The following is a 16,802-nucleotide window of genomic DNA, read 5'->3' as shown; positions in this document are numbered from 1 at the left end:
TGGAAAAACCCACTCGGGGGTTTTAATGCCTTGCTTTAGGGCACAGATGTGGTGAAGAAAATACATGCTTCCTCCCCCACCTTCCATTTTGAGATTGAAAGGGCACGTTTTTTTCCCTCCTTAATAATAATAATATCTGCAGGTTGTCACACTGCTGTTGATGAATTTTGTTGTTCTTGGTGTTTCACTCACTTAAGTTGAGTTTATAAAAGCTTTGAAATCATTAATTGGTATAGATTGCAAATTAGATTTAAATGGATTACAAATTTATGTAGATAAGAAATACACTGATCTAATAGAAGCATAGTAATGCAATACACATTGGACACAATCCACATTATTCCACAAATAGTATATGCACTTTTCTCCTCTACGATAAATAAAACCAGGTTTGACCTTTTGTACAGAAGTGTAATAAATTTATGCAAGGAAAAATAAAGCCCTGTTTTTCTGAATTAGATTGTTAATATCCCCCTAATTCAGAAAAAAAGTAGATTTTATTTTCCATGAAAACTTGTCTTTGAATGTGGAGATAATAATCTTGTTGATTTCGAAAAACAGGACAATTTTTTTTTTTTTTCCAAGTGAATGCTTCAGTATTTGGTAAATCATATCAAGCACTTCCATTTTTTGAGTCATCTCTGAAGAGTTATACCTGAATTTGAGATAATCAATTTTAGTAAGGTATATTATTATTATTTAAGCACATAATTTTTGCTTTTAATTTTAGGGAGGGTTTAGGGAGATATATTGGCAGAGATGGAATATAATATTCATAACTGTGTTTCTTTTTTATTAGTTTAGAATCATCTGAAAATAAGTTTTGTTTTTGTTACCTTAGAATGAGCTGTTTATATCTTCAGGGGTTAAAGCAAGAAAAAATTTTGTGCCTGAAATGTGGAACACGGAAGATTTGTGTGCCTGAAATCTGAAATCTTTTCCGGAGCAGGGGGCTTGGTGTTGCGGTCACAAAATGAAGAAATAGAAATGTATGTGTTGCAAAGGAACATGTTTATTATCAAAACGAACAAAAAAGATTATAGCTTTAGTAGTTACTTTTCAGATTAAACTTTTATAGCAAAATGGATTTATTAAAAAAAATAAACTTTCAGTGGTTACCAGACTTTTTGACTTACAGGTCTTACATCTCTTTTTTGCCTTGGTGCTATTTATTATTAGAAGCTAAATCATTTAGGCTGTTTGCAAAATTGTATTGCGCTTGATGTGAATTAAACAGGCAGTTAGGTCAAAATTTTGCCTCTGGGCAAGCATGTCATCATTGAAATGGATCATATAATGTTGTGGTGGTGACTTTAAAACTTCAGCATAGAGGACTTTTATTGCAACTTTTGTTTCTGTCTGGTTTCTGTTACCTTACCTTCAGAATTACTGCTGGCTTACCGGAGCCTCTCCTGCTCCGTCTGAGCTCTGTGTCTCAATGTGACATGATGTGAAAGCATGCACAGGTGTCAGTGTTGATTGGCTATCACTTGTGCCGTGTAACCAATCAGAGGGGGCTGTAGGCGGGACATTGTTACAAAGCCCAGTGCAGTGGGGACTGCAGGCAGGGAGGGAGACGGCTGTATCAGAGCCAAAGGAGGGAGTTTTAAAGTACATTTATTTGATCGGTTATCGATGAAAAAACGTCTGATGCCGATTATGGTAAACAGTAGGTGGTGTTTACTCGCACACTGTGCACCTAAATCATTTTCCCGGTTCACACATATATATATATATTTTTAGGGGCAAATGCGAGTGAAATGCTCGCACTGCAGAGCACTTCTGCCCTTGCCCGACAGAAACTTCGTCACGCCGGAAATCCGGTGCTGTGCTGCAGAACTTTAACCCCTGTATCTGCAATATGGAGTGAATTCCAGGCTTCCAGGACGAATGCTGAGATTTGAGTAGATTTTCATAGTGGCAAAACAGTGGTACTGCAATTTCTGGGGTCCTTCACATGATGCCATTGGGCCAAAATGACTTTTTCCCATTTACTTACAAGAGACGTCTTTGTAGACGTCTTTAGATCCCTGGATACATTTTTAGAGCATCACACTGACACCACCTGGCGGTGTATCATACCACTGCCAAAGAATGCCTTTTTGCGTTGGTAATATCACTAACCAAGTGATGGTACTTGACGACTTCAGAATGATAATGAGCTGGCCAGTAAAAGCTCCAAAGCACGCGATGGGGAAATATGAACCTGAATACATGAAATGTTGATTCAGAATGAATTTGGTGAATTTTAGTGACAGTGGCATAACACATAGTTATAGTCCAGTTTATTTTTTCTCTTTTTTTATCATGTAATGTTTTCTTCTCATTTATTCGGGAAGTTGGTCCTTAGAATTTTTTAACAATCAGAGTAGTCCTCAAGTTACAGATAGTTGAGAAAGCCTGCTCTATGGAACAGAGTAAGGGCATATATCAGGCTTTTACACACACAATATACAGTACTTGTTAGTTGATACATTTGTTGTTGGTTTTGGTTCGTGCATGGTGTTTGTTAATGCTGAGAAAAGTATATAATATTAATAGACACAACCCTTATGCTGCAATGCACGGGCCTCCCCCAAACACTATGATAAAAACTACAACTTGTGGTTAAATTGCGTAATAATCCTTTCAGGAGGGGGGAACCCATGCGATGTGCCTCTCGCTGTGTATGTGGGCATTTAACTGTGTGGAACCTGCCACAAACACACAAACACTGCTGTGTCAGGCCACTATAATTTCCCATAACACCCATACCACCCTCCCAGTTCCTGGTATGCAGAAGATCACACAGATTATCAACACATACACACACACACACACACATTGTCCAGAGGCCACTGCCTCATTCACTCAGCACTCATTTAGAAAGCCTCCGTGATAAATAGCTCTCCCGCCACGATGTGTTATTTTTTTTCTGCTTCAGAAGTTTTCCTCAAGGTAGGCAAATTTAATAATGCAGACATTATGTAAATGACCTCATTAAATAGAAAATGCATACTAAAAAAGCAGACGCCTCCAAACATGCTATCTTGTTTGTAGCATTTATAAACATTCATTCAGCCTGCCTCCACAGTTTATCACAGTGTAGTAATGAAAAATGAATAACAGCCCCACAATTAGGTTATTATGCCCTTGATGATACATACACACAAACAGACACACATACACACACCTCAGGACAAGGCCACAGATTACATAGGGGGATTTATCACACAACACAGCACAGCAGTGAACCATCTGTAGCTAACAGACAGAAAATGGAAATATACTGGATCAAGGCACAGAGTGACCAACAACGCTGTCACCCCTCAAAAGGCTCTGTTCCACTTGAAGGTTAAATTAAAACCCTTGAACAAGGAAACAATGAAAAATGCCTGAAACATAACCACAAAAGAATAAATCGACAACCATCTGGTCTCCTTGGATGGCTAAAAGAAGGGAGCAGAGATCTACAGTGAGTAAGTTTGTAGTTATTTTAAAGTAAACACATAAAGTAAAAGCAAGCTAAAAATAATTTCAATTTATGGAAGTTATCCTTGAGTTATCCTTGAGAACAAAGATCTCAAGGACAAATACGCGCCTTAATCTTTTTAGCTCTTACCTCCAAAATACATAGGGCACGGTCACAACACTTCACATAGCTGGGGCGTTGTTTTGTTTTTGTTTTTTTTTACCTGCTCCACAGCCATTGTAGCGTGAGGCTGCTGCCAGCTTCACTGTGTGTATATTGTGTTTGATAATGCAGCTTTTTATGCAGGGTTTGCGAGTGTAGGCTATATTAACTGGCACTGAATTAATTAACTGGAACGTTTTAAAGGGGAGCACCACCTAATTTAGTAATTCCACTATGTAATTTAAGTGGCCCAGGAGAGTTTAATCAACATTTGTGAACATGAACTCCTCTCTCTCAAAGTGAGGTCTCAAAGTGAGGAAAGTCTGAAACTAAGTCTGGAGCTGCTCCATAGACAATGAATGGGGGCCCGATTTTGTGGCCCCACAGAATGTTTGCTTTCTTTTTTAACCAATTTAACTTTATTCTATTGTAGTGTTCTTAGTTATGAAACAGAAAATGTACCCACATACTCAGAACCTTCCACTGGGTGCTATCTTTCCCAATTCATTGTCTATGTAGCAGCTCCAGGCTTTATACCTGATGACATCACAAAAATGAGTTTTATCACTCTAGCTTATTGAGTTAGAAGCCAGTTGTTAATGTTTACTGATATTTTTTGACTGTCATAGATCATAGAAACAACGTGTATGAATTTTGAAAAAGGATGTAGTTTCTCTTTATCTATAGGATAATGGATGCATTGATTTGATTGATTTATTCAAATGCAAAACGTAAAAACACCCATATGGTTGCTGTGCTGCGTTACATTGCCTCTGGTGGAATGAGATATGTATTTCAATCATTTCTTTACAGATTGTAGGGGAGAGCGGGGTCAGCTGGGACACTTTTGTATTGACACAAAATAAATAATGAACTACTCACAGACTACTTAAACAGTAATGAAAATAATGTTATCCCTGAAGTTTTTAGAAGATAGCCCAAACTTGAAAGGCACAATTGTGTTAAATGTACAGGCATTTTTCTAATAATTTGCCTCCCAAGGATGGTCTGGGCAAAAAAAAAAAAGTCACATGTTCACACATTTCAGAAAAAGGAAACATAAAATTATTATATTTGTCCAAATTACAGTAATGGAATTTGGCTGTTTTCTGAGCTTCATTTTAGCAGCAAGCATAAGCTCAGTGTGGTTAGCCTTAAGGTTTATAGGCTATTGACTTTGTTTCATTTTGAAAAAGAAAAACCCTTACAGCACACATCACTGCAACCTTTACTGAAAGGTTGGTTGGCCATATTTGGCTGTGAGGCGGGAACAACATTGGTATTTGTTCATTTATCAAGCTTTGATACAGGTGCTTCCACCCTACATTTCATCATGCTTAAGTCCGTCCTCACATAATCACGGTACTCGTTCACAGATTAGGTTGTAGCTTCACACTCCCTTAGTCAGAACTGAATTAGGAAGAATGTCATTCTCTTATGCTGTAGAGACATGAAACTTTGCACAGAGCTGCCTCTCCTAATGAGGAACAAATTTGCCTCAAGAACCCATAACTTCCGGTTATATAGATTTTCCGCCATTTTGAATTTTTTGAAAAACACTTAAAATCGATCTCTTCCTAGGAAGTTTGACCGATCTGCATGAAACTCGGTGAACATAATCTAGGGACCAATATCTAAAGTTCCCTCTTGGCAAAAGTTGGAAAATTTACTAAAACTGAGCTTCTATAAGGCAATGAATATTGCGGAGGGCGTGGCTCATCACATAAAGGTGTATAACATCTCAAGGGTTTCACCGATCACCACGCAACTTTGTAGGCATATGACCACACATAATCTGAGGGGACCCCTCCATTATTGACCTGATCAAACAAAATGAGGCCGCTAGAGAGCTAATTTCTTATCTAGGCCGAACTGCCATATCGACTTTTACTAAACGTGGTAGATATGTAGAACAGGAAGGTGGAGAAATTTAACTCTAATTGGCAACTGGGTGGCGCTATAACAACAGAAAAATGCTTAAAAATGGCTAAAATGCGACCGATCACTGTGGCTCCCCCTGTGGCCCAATGTTGTTTTTTTCTAATATTTGTTATGACTAAGTCATGGTATGGTATGCTGTACATAATCACGGAAACTGTCAGTGTGTCATTCTGTCTGTCAGTCAGTCATTCTACCAGTGCGCCCCACTTTTAAGTCAATAGAACATATAAACACTTTAACTATCTGCCTTTCAACGTGCTACCTTAACTACTAATGTACAGTTTTAGCCCACTAACTATCCCACTATTGGCAGTGGTACTACTGTGCTTTCAATAAAGCAATCGTACTATCAAATTCACAAAAACTCTGTCTGAATACATTGCTCTTCTTAATGGGTTCAGTTGACTGTTTAATCTGCAATTTCCTATGACCTGTATCCCAAACACACACCATGTGTAACTGTATGTGGGCAACTGTGCACTCAATGGGTATGGACTAGTTGCTATTGTTTTTATTTATTTATATATATATATATATATATATATATATTTTATTGTTGTTCATTTTTGTTTTAGTTGATATGCATGATTGTTATTTGTTGGCTTAGGGTCTCCCTCAGTTGATTTCCCGAGTCTTGAATAAAGGTTTGAATGAATGAATGAAATATAGTTGAACTCCTTACATTCAAAATATGCTCATGATCAATAAATTCATCTTAGCAGTCTAAATCACAGGCTAAACGTGAGTCAAAGAATAATGATGATCATGGGATAAAGCTCAAACCAAGTTAGTAAGTTATTCAGATCGGAAATGCCTTTGTCTTATTTTTGTCTACTTTTTGTTGATTTGTAGCAAGGTAAAAACAATACTGTCCTAGACAGACTTTGGAATCCTGTGTTAGCTACCAACAAAACTTCAGACAGCTAACACTATCATCAACTGATATGCCAGAAAATCAGCTTTCCAACACCATGTTTTTGTATTTGACATAACTAAAAAGAGTATGGTAGAAGAAAAATAGCAAAAGAGTGCCAAAAGTCCTTACAGCCTGTCAATTTCAAAACTGTTAATAAAATGCAAAGTGTCCACTTAAAGGTTAAAAATGAAAAGGGTGTGCTTGAGTGTGAGCGAGGTGAATGGAATAGGTACAGTGGGTTTCTAAGTTGTTTCAAAAGTACTGTCTCAAGTGACCCCGCTCTCCCCTATGTTCTATGTAGTTGTTACATGTTGGAGGGTGTGGAGATGAGTGAAAAAAACAACCAACAACCAAAGTGAAAATGAGCAGCATGATGCCCGCACAGGTGCACGCAGCTTCTGTGATCAGCACAGCAGCCACAGTTGATTTTAATGGATGAGTTTTGTTGTGGGCATGCTGCAGCAGACATGTCACACTGTGACCATGCCCTGGGTATGTCTGTAAATCGGTGATAATGTAACAAAGCACAGCAATTCTACTCCATTCAGAGTGGACATACACCCCCACCTAATTCTTTCTGTGAGAGACAGTCGGCCAAAATTACAACAGTAAACACATTGTCACATAAGAGCATAACCTTCAGTCAATAAAGTAGGACACAGATAACAGAAACAGTTACATTCCTCATATAACGGTTTTATGTCTACTATGAATGCTGCATTTCTAAACACAGTTTAGAAATGCAGCTTTCCTTATGTTGTGTGAATTTTTGCGTCACATTACTCGCGTGAATTTGAACGCTAGAATATTTTGTGTTGACTCACTTCATATGCAGAAATAACTCACGTCATACATGCATGAAATAGCTGAATCAATTAATGAGCTCCCACCTGAGCTCCTCTTCGTCATAGGATCTCAATGCTGATTGGTTTGCGTGGCTCGAACTGGTCGGTCAAGTTCAGATTTTTCAACTCAAGAATAAGTGTATGATGCAAAATAGCACTATTTGCTTTATTAGCATGGCTTAATTTGCATATTTTGCATCACGTTCATCACGCTGCCTGGTGGTAATTCGTATCTAATCATGTATGTACACTGACTTTACATGAAATTGTTTTATTCGCACCTGGTGTGAACACAATGTTAGTATCCAATATGCATCATCGAAACACATCTAAACACATCAGTTTACAAGTCACTGCTGACGTGACAGTATTTCAAAGAAGGTTTTTGTTGTGATTGAGATGAATAATTTACATACTGTGTTGAAATTACCCATAATTTTCCCCAAAGTCAAAAGAGTGATGACATTAATTACAAAAAAAAAAAAAAAATGTTGAGATCCAACAAAGTCATCTGACCTTGGCTAATAGATAAATAAATGTTTATCTGGTTATGGAGGACAAAGAGCACAAATGTCATGTCATGTCTTGAGTACATGGAGAAATGTTGGCAGTGGTACTACAAGTTTCAGCTATTGTAGAGCATTGATTAGTAAGAATCTTATATACAATGCCAACATTGTCCTGATGTATCCTAAAGCATATGTATTAGTGATACAGCTGCCATAAAGGCTTTGTGAGGCTTGGTGTGCTGCAGAGAAACTTTTCCAGGAATCTACAAGTGTTGAAGGCTGCACTTTGTGATGATTGAAGGGAGTGATATTGAGGTTGTCAGTGAGCATTGAACAGTGGCTGCTCATTATTTTATTCATGTCATAACCATTATGTGCACTTGTTGTTAGCTGTATATTCACATACACCATCATGCCCACTCAGCTGTTGCTCCAAGGGCCTTTTTTTCTATTAGTTATTGTTGATTCTATAGTCATTGTTCCCAGCACGGAAAAGCAGTATTTTTAACACTGTCATTAAAATACAAAGCTCCTCAGTTCCTGTGTGGGTTCATCCTGACAGCTCAAAGATGAATTCTACATCTTAACTTGACTCTTTCCAGCTAAGAAACATTGTAAGAATAGGCCCGTCCTTCAGCCTACAGACTCTTAGTCTTGTAGGATGTCATCTACCTGTCTCAGCCAGTCAGTACTAACTTGTGTTCTACTGGTCCAAATTCCACAGCAAAGCTCTTAGACCAGGTCCAAATGATTCAGAACTCTGCACTGAAACACTTTCTGTGTCCTACATCCTGCTGGTCTTTAACTCTGAGTCTTAGCTCAGATCCAACTGGTCCCAAACCCTGTAGTGATTTGGTCCAGCTGCTCCTATACTCGACAGCAGGTACAGAAGGCCCAATTGTGATTGTTAAAATATGTTCCCAGGACCATCTTTCCAAAAAAAAAAAAAAAAAAAAGGCCCTAAACCTCTTTTTTAACCCTTAATTAGCCTTTTTTCATTCCTGAATTAGTGACTGATTCTTTATTTTTTCTCATTTCTTGGGCTTCAGTTAATTTTGGAACTGTTCTCCTAACAGAAAGGGCAACTATATTGAGCAAAAAACATATACCAATACAATTCGATCACACTCAGAGTCATAATTTTAGTCCCCTTGCCTAACCTAACCTAACCTAACCTAACCTAACCTACTCAGGTTCCCATCATGTGCTTTATAGAACTGGGTAACAGGACCCTGGGAGGGCTCATATTCAGAACTAGGAACATAGGAATGACCCTTGCTTTTGTCACTTGGCCATAAACCTGTAAGATTTTCCTGTGTTAGGATCTACTGCACATACAAGACTTGCAGCCATGGCAGAGACTCTCAAGTTTTTAGTTTTTACACATTGTCTTGTCTTACCTTGTAAATCACCCTGTTAATGTTTTTTTGAAAGTGTAAAGCCAGATTAGTTACTCTGTATAACCACATGTTAAGGCTTTACTTTATGTACTGATAAGTATTGGACGACTGTGGAATGCCTATCAGGGAAAACAGGTTGTTGTTTCTGCTGTAGTGAGTGTTTACTGTTTGTTTTTTGCTTAGCGTGTGTTTTGTCAGATAAAGCAGTTTCTTAGGGACATTACCATATCATCCATGCAAAGAAGGAAATCAAAGTTAACCACACAGACGGCCAAGTTTGTGACAGCAGGGAGGTTGACACCAGAAGGGGGGCGGCGGAAAAAGTCAATTAAATCCTTAAAAGCATAAAAATAAGGAGTCTCTGCGGTGTGCAGGTAGCACGCTTTATGAAATGCACGGTCACCCTCCTGTGATTTGTGGCACGGCAGTAACGCTCCACTCTGGCTTCTCCAATGTAGTGTGAAGTAATGAAGACTCTCTATGGGAACTGTCTCTGTCACATCAGTCTGTCAGAGAACTCCCAGGTGAAAAGGTACCTGTTTCTCTAGACAGAGCGCCAAATCTAAACCATTGCCTTTTCTTGTTTGTTTGCTTACAGCATGTCCACGTCCATGTGCTGCCCAGGAAGGCAGGGGACTTTGAGCGGAATGACAGCGTCTACAATGAGGTCAGAGGTTGATTTTTTTGGCCATCCTAACTACTTAATGCCTGCAGATGCATGCAAATTACAGCTTGCATCTGATCAAACCACCCTTGGCTGGACTGCTATTTCAGTCATTGCTATGTCATGTGTAAAATAGAATAGATGACCAGAATAACCTTTGTCTTTAACATCCATGGCGTTTTGTCACTGAAGATGTTTTGGAAAGACAAGACTTTATTTTTAACTATCCTTTACATTTGTGTAGCAATGCATTACAGTAATAGTATTACTTTTCCAGTAAAGAGTAATAAATTACTAATAAAAAACTCAGTTTTAATACTACAGTTACCCCCCAAAACAAAAAACTTGTTCCAGCCTTACTTTTGTTATCAACCCCTCAATGATTTCAAATCCAACAATCAATCACATTCCCAGATTCATTTTCCTAATTGTCATGCTTGCACAAAGCAGCATGCTAGCTTGGAAGATGGAAATACTAACATTCAACAACTGGAAATATTCCCATTACTTACTTAGTACACCCCACCAAAGAGGAGCCCTCCTCGGCTGCAGAGAATGTAGCCTTATGAAGGCTAAACAATCAAAACTGAACTACAAGTGATGACAGACTCATGAGGCTTGTAGCTGGATATGTGGTCGTTGAAATGTTGCCTTTTTCCATGATTAACTTTCCCACTTCCAGACATCCTTGGGAAAATAGGCAACAGAAACCCCCCGAAATTATTTGCAAGCTTTCTAGCCTTAGCTGTGATTACAAGTGATTACCCCAACAAGCACACATGCAAAGTCTGAATTTTGAGGAGAAGAATGCAATTACCAATTTTGTGTGGTGTAACAGAAATATAATACAAAGAGTAGTGTAACAAATGACTATTGGCAGGGAGGAATAAATAAAGTATTACTTTTCAAAAGTGGAAAAAGTGAAGAGTAATAAATGACATTTTTTGAGGAAAGCCAAACACATGCTCATTATGTCTGGTTTGATCAGTAAATTAGGATGGCTAATGCTAGCTAATGTTAGCAACATTTACATAGATGCGACTAATATTAGTGAGTTTGCTTACTTCATGACAGTTCTCTACTTGCACTTAAACTACAATGTTTTAGCATTTCACACATTAACATTTCAGTGGTTGTACCCATAGACTGTATAGAAATAACAGACGTAGCCACTGTGACATCGCCCATTGGTTTGTGGACTCAGGTTTGGCATTTTGGTCGTTGCCATCTCGGATTTTTGGAGCCAGAAATGACCATATTTGGACGAGCAGCTGGAGCTGTGGAAGAGAGGGGGTTGGATTTGAAATATAGACTGCAACCATGCCCCTAATTATCCATAACGTTAAACCTTAAAAACATTTAACACGGTGAGACCAAAATCATTCTTTGTACCAGGCTGTAATCATGTTTATTTCTGCTATAAAGCTGGGCATTTTAACATGGGGGTCTATGAAAACTGACTCACTCTTGGAGCCAGCCTCAAATGGTCATTAGAGGAACTGCAGTTTTTGGCACTACTGCGTTAGCATCATTTTTCAGCTCCACAGGTTGCAGCTTGGTTTTATCACAAATGTAAAACAAGTAAACCCATTGCACATTACAGGGAGATGTGTTTGCTGTTCCCTGTCTGTGTTTCCATTCCACCCTGGGTGTTTTATAAGATCTGCATACCCAAGAGCTCTGATAAATATCTATAAAAGTTACCTACATTAAAAGTTTTAATGCGTGTTGAACTGAGAATGACCTGCTTGAACATTAAGCACCACACTCCATTCCTGTAAATGAAATGGGCACGTTGGTAACCTCTTTGATGGCCATTTATAAGTTGATGGGGCATCTTTGCTTCTTTTCCTGGCTGATGGCACTCTAGGTAATCACCTAGTTCACCTGTTAGGCAATACATAAATATATAAATAAATAACAGCAGCAGCAGGATGGTGGTTCCATTTATCTTCTAGTGCCGCACAACTGGCATTGTTCTCCGAGAGTGAGACTCCTGTGTGTTACTGCAGGAATTTGAAAACACAATTCACTGCTAATGAACTGATTCACCTGTGGCTCCTAATAACTTTAATTAAACATCTGAGAGATGAGTTTGAACAAATATCAGTGGGCTCTACAGCCCCCAGGAGCCAGAATCTCCAAACCAATGAACCACAACACTTCAATAAGAAAATAATGAACATGCCTTTCAGGCTGTTTTAAATTTCACTGTGACATTTTGAATTTGTAACAAGAGAGTCTGTAGCAAATGAATATCAATGACTGGTGAGTTTGATATGAATATTCCAATAACCACGTTTAATAAAAAGAACTTCACTATACTTCCTCAGTGTGCCTGAGGGGAGAAATGAAACGTGCAGCTCCACAGCAGAGTCCCAGCAGCAAAATATAAATAGGTTTGTTTTTAATTTGCATGTGATCATAAGGGTTATTGTGAGAGCAGCGGCATCGCCACCATTTATATTTTCCATGTCACACCCAGCAAATGAGAACATTTTTCTTTGAGGTGTTTTCTTTGCAGTGAATAATCACCCAGTGTTTGTTTTCCTCATACCTTACCACTGTTAAGTGCTTTATAGATTTAACACATTTATTTGTTCATAAAGACTATTTAAGAGGCAATAGAGCAGGTGAAGACCTTTTCTCTCTACACTGTGAAAAGAGAGGAAACAAAGCCAGTTTAAAGGCGCAATTAGGGCAAACATTACATGATGATGTTGCAAATGGCAGCACTGTCCCTTTCTTCTTTTTATTTTTTTACTTAAAAGCCCACAAAAGAAGGGTTCACCATATCATCTTAATATACAGATGAGTGACAAATTAAAGGATGCATACAACAAAGGAGAGCTTACCGAATTGTTTGATTAGTAGGAAAATTATTTAAATTATATGCCTCTGTATGGCCTTGATGGGACACATTTTTGTAAGTCACAATTCAAAAATTTCAGAATTAGGTACTTGTTTGCCATCCACCAAATTGAATGCCATTTCAGAGTAACAGAGTAATAATTCATTTAGTAAATTAACACAAATGAATGTTTTAATAGGGAACTAATTAGGTGTGCTTTGGTATGTTACACTGAACCTGGGAAACACTTTGTCTTATCAAAGTGGAACGTTTTGCATATCCCTGTGTTGTTGTTAATCACCTCTTAATGTGATAATCTGGTGTCATCTGTTGTCTGTCTGCTTTTCTGCACTGACAAATGTACCTTTCTGTCTGGTCGCCCCAGTGGCCTAATGGTCAAGGCACATACCACATAACTAGATTGGCCATGATTTGATTCCCGGCTGCTGGCCCTTTGTTGCATGCCATGACCCTCTCTAACCCCATGTTACTGGCTGTCAAATAAAGACAGAAGACCACAAGAATAATAATAATGAAAGACAATAACAACAAAAACTTGTCATTCCATCTCAGAGGGCTAAAATCCAAGTAAAGGCATGAGTGATTACTGTTGAAGAAGTGTTGCCAGTCATTTTGAATTATTTCCAAAACTCTTTGCTCTGTAATTGTTGGCTGGACCACAGCATGCGAGGCAAGTTAAATCATTGGTTGTGGGGTTGGGCCAGTGTGAAAATTCTTAAACCAGTTTGTCAAGTCAAACACTGGACCAGACCAGTATACTGAATTTTACCAGGTCCTGAGTGGAACAGAAAGACACTAATGGAAAAATATCGTCTGACTATTGACTATCCACACTGAAATCATTAAATATGCACCGCTGTTGCCTCATGTTAACAAACCACGTAGCTGTCAGCTGCGACATCAGATTGGAGACTTAAAGGATGGGTGAGTAGCCTACTTGCTATCCTCCTATATTTGTAACATTACATTTTTAAAAACAGAAAAAAACATATTTGATGTTGTGATATTTACTGGAAGTGACATACAATGTAGCCAACAGCAAGTAGCCTAGCTTGTTATTAGCAAAGGTCATTTTGCTAACCAAAAACTTTTAGGTGTCTGGTGATCTCCCCTCCAGCCAGCAGCCACCTTATTTAAATTTTTGTAGTGAAATAGGTGTAGTTAATTCCTCATTTCAATTACCTTACCATAATGTTTCAGCTCCCTTATACCACCTTATGTTGGCTTTTGTTGAGATATATGAAGGATTAAGAATATTGTATTGATAACTCCTCAGTCCAACTTCATGCATCAGCCATCCCTCATCCATTGTACCCCTTTCACATCGAGCAACCAGTAGACATAGAAACACGACCCCCGAAAAGAGTTTAGCTTAAAATCGCACTTGCAGCCAGTTAGGAGACCTACTATATTTTGTCAGCTTCACATTCAAAATGTTGTCATATTTGTGCAGTTTTAGTGTTCTTTTGAGACTAACTCTGCCAATTCTCCTCTCGTCACCCTAAACTAGTCTCTATATATAGACTCTACATTCAGTGAATGTAGAGTCTGTAGGCAAACCCTGGAGACCTTGCCTCCGGAAGAAGAGCAGAAGTGCCCTGGTTTCTGGTTGTAGGCTGTTTGTAGTCCGTGTGATATTGACCAATCACGTTTGAGCCAGCTGCAGTTGTTACCAGGTTAAACGGTCCGTGCGGTGAACTAACGAGGCGGAACATAATTGGCGTCACTGCAAACTCTGAATCCATCGCAATGGTTCTGCATATTTACTTATATATAAACGGAAGTCGGAAATGGAAATTCGCCTCCTCCGCCCAAATCAAACTGGAATGCCAAAAAATCGGGGGTCTGCCCCCCCGGGGCTGTATCGCCGTCTGCCGGAAGTCAGACGCTGAATACAGCCGATGGGTTCTGAGAATGTAGGTAAACAAACAAAGTGTGGCCACTTAGCCCCCTATCAGTCTCTTAAAAAAAATGTATTTACTGATTTACAAACATTCCTGTCACCATGTATGTCTATGGGAAAAACTCTTTTGGGCAGCAAGGCATCACATGACAGACCCCAGAAATTGCAGGACCACTGTTTGGCCACTATAAACATTGGCTTCAAAGCCAGGCACACTTCCTGGGGGCCTGGTATAAACTCAAACATTGGAACTGACTGGCAAACCCAGAAACAGACCCAACTCTAATTGGTCGGATTCAGTGATGATGTCAGTTTTTATCACTGTATTCTGCATTTTCTGTAACCAGTGTAACGTTAGCATAAAAACATGGTGGATGTAGCAAGTTAGGCTTACTAGCCAGCTGCAGTTGAAATGGCAGTTTTGGGTGGAGGAGAGGGAGGATCAGGTGTCACCACTTTTATGAGGAGAAAGTAATAAGACATTGGCGTGGGTGCCGCCTTAGTAACCACCTAACCAATCGAAAGCAGTGCCATTGATCGTGAGCATACCAACTGACACATATAGCTGTCAATCATGATGCCACACCCCTTTTCTATAGCATCAGTAACTAATTGAAACTTATCAGAAAAATTAGCAATTAGCAATCCACTAACAAGGAGTGGGCTGGGTTTATGACAGATTCTGCAGCCAGCCGGAATACGTCAAATCAAGTCCATCAAGACAAGTGAATATTAAGAAATGTTGAGCTTGCATGAACAGAAAGCAGCAATAAATAACAAATTAAAACAGGAATATATCATCCTCTGATACAAACCTGTTTCATATTAAGGCCTACTTTTTTTCTGTACTTCAAGAACAGGGCCACTTCTACTCTAATATAGCCAGTCGTTGCTAATGTAGCCCCACTGTTAAGTAAATGCAGTTTTGAAATGTAAACTGAATCTGTGGGTATTTTCAAGCAACTTTCTTGAAGTTGCCCATAATAAGTGCAGATAACAACAGTGGATATGAATTACAGTACAATAAAGTAAAATACTTGTGTCACAATATACTTGAATAAAAGTGCAATAACAGAGTGGAGTTCGGAAAACTGTTCCTCACAGTAAGACAGGTAAAAAGCAATTTATTACTTCCGCCCCCACTGCCAGGTCCAGTGCTTTATCAGATGCAGATAGTGCATGACAGTGAAGCCACACTCAACGGGCTGTTTATCGCTGTAAAGAGAAGGGATGGGACTCGGGAGTGCAGTTGTATTGTCATTTCATTTAGATGAGGTGGAGCAGCGCGGGAGGCCAGCGCTGCACGGTCGATCCAGTGGGCTGACAGCAGCTCCGTGATAGAGAATAGAATCAGCAGCTAAACACTGTTGTAGCTATCTGTCTCTGTGTTTGCTCCATCCCCTGTCTCTTCCTCTGTTTCTCTATTGGTATCTGAGTCTCCCTCTGATGTACCAGATGGCACATTCAATTTTCTTTAAAGCATCACCTTACCCAAAAAGAGCTGTCACAGCGCATCATACTTGTGAGCCTTGTTTGTACCTTCCCTTTGTTCCAGGATTTTTTTTTTTCCTTTTCGCCTTTGTTTTATTAATTTTAGTCCTTTTAAACCGTAAGCAGTATAGGCAAGGATAAGTGCTCTATTTCAGTCTCTTTGTGTTCTTACTGATTACACCTAGCTTTTCATTTTTCACACCACCATGAGCCTACTTGAAATCCTACATCCAACATTCATGGCTGCAGCAGTCCATTCTCAAGCTGCAGTATATCACAATTTACACACTATTAAAAGTCGGGGGGAAATTAGACTGAAAGTCTAAAGCCAATAATGGCCTGGGAACACTCAAAGCCTGTATTGAGGCTTACAATATTTGTTTTGTCCTGAGAGTGGTAAGGGAGGAAAGGTAATGGGGTCATCAAAAGTGTTAAATAGCAACCTATCATGTTCCTCTTTAGGTTCATAACTGTGTTCATGGTACATATGTTTATGTTCTTTAAGGGTCTAAAAACACTTTATTTTCCTTATACTATCTGTACTGGAACACCTGTCTCTTGAAGCCCCCTCCCAGAAAAGCTCAGTCTGCTCTGACTAGTCAGAGTTTCTGGGTCTTCCATATCTCGGCGTCTCTGCACCATCATTGC

The 16,802-nt window shown here is 39.0% G+C and overlaps 1 protein-coding gene across 3 annotated transcripts in view; it reads left to right on the top strand.

Moving 5' to 3' along the window:
* The window catches only part of fhit (fragile histidine triad diadenosine triphosphatase), a 515,756-nt gene that overhangs the window by 397,806 nt on the left and 101,148 nt on the right, over positions 1–16,802 (top strand). For all 3 annotated transcript variants that reach the window (XM_049581795.1, XM_049581799.1, XM_049581789.1), the window contains one exon: positions 9,823–9,891. In XM_049581795.1, coding sequence (XP_049437752.1) covers positions 9,823–9,891 — 69 coding nt within the window. The remainder of the gene's footprint in view (positions 1–9,822; positions 9,892–16,802) is intronic.

Source organism: Epinephelus fuscoguttatus, linkage group LG1 (genome assembly GCF_011397635.1).
Source record: "Epinephelus fuscoguttatus linkage group LG1, E.fuscoguttatus.final_Chr_v1".
Classification (NCBI taxonomy): Eukaryota; Metazoa; Chordata; class Actinopteri; order Perciformes; family Serranidae; genus Epinephelus; species Epinephelus fuscoguttatus.
This window is presented reverse-complemented; position numbering and strand designations above follow the sequence as displayed.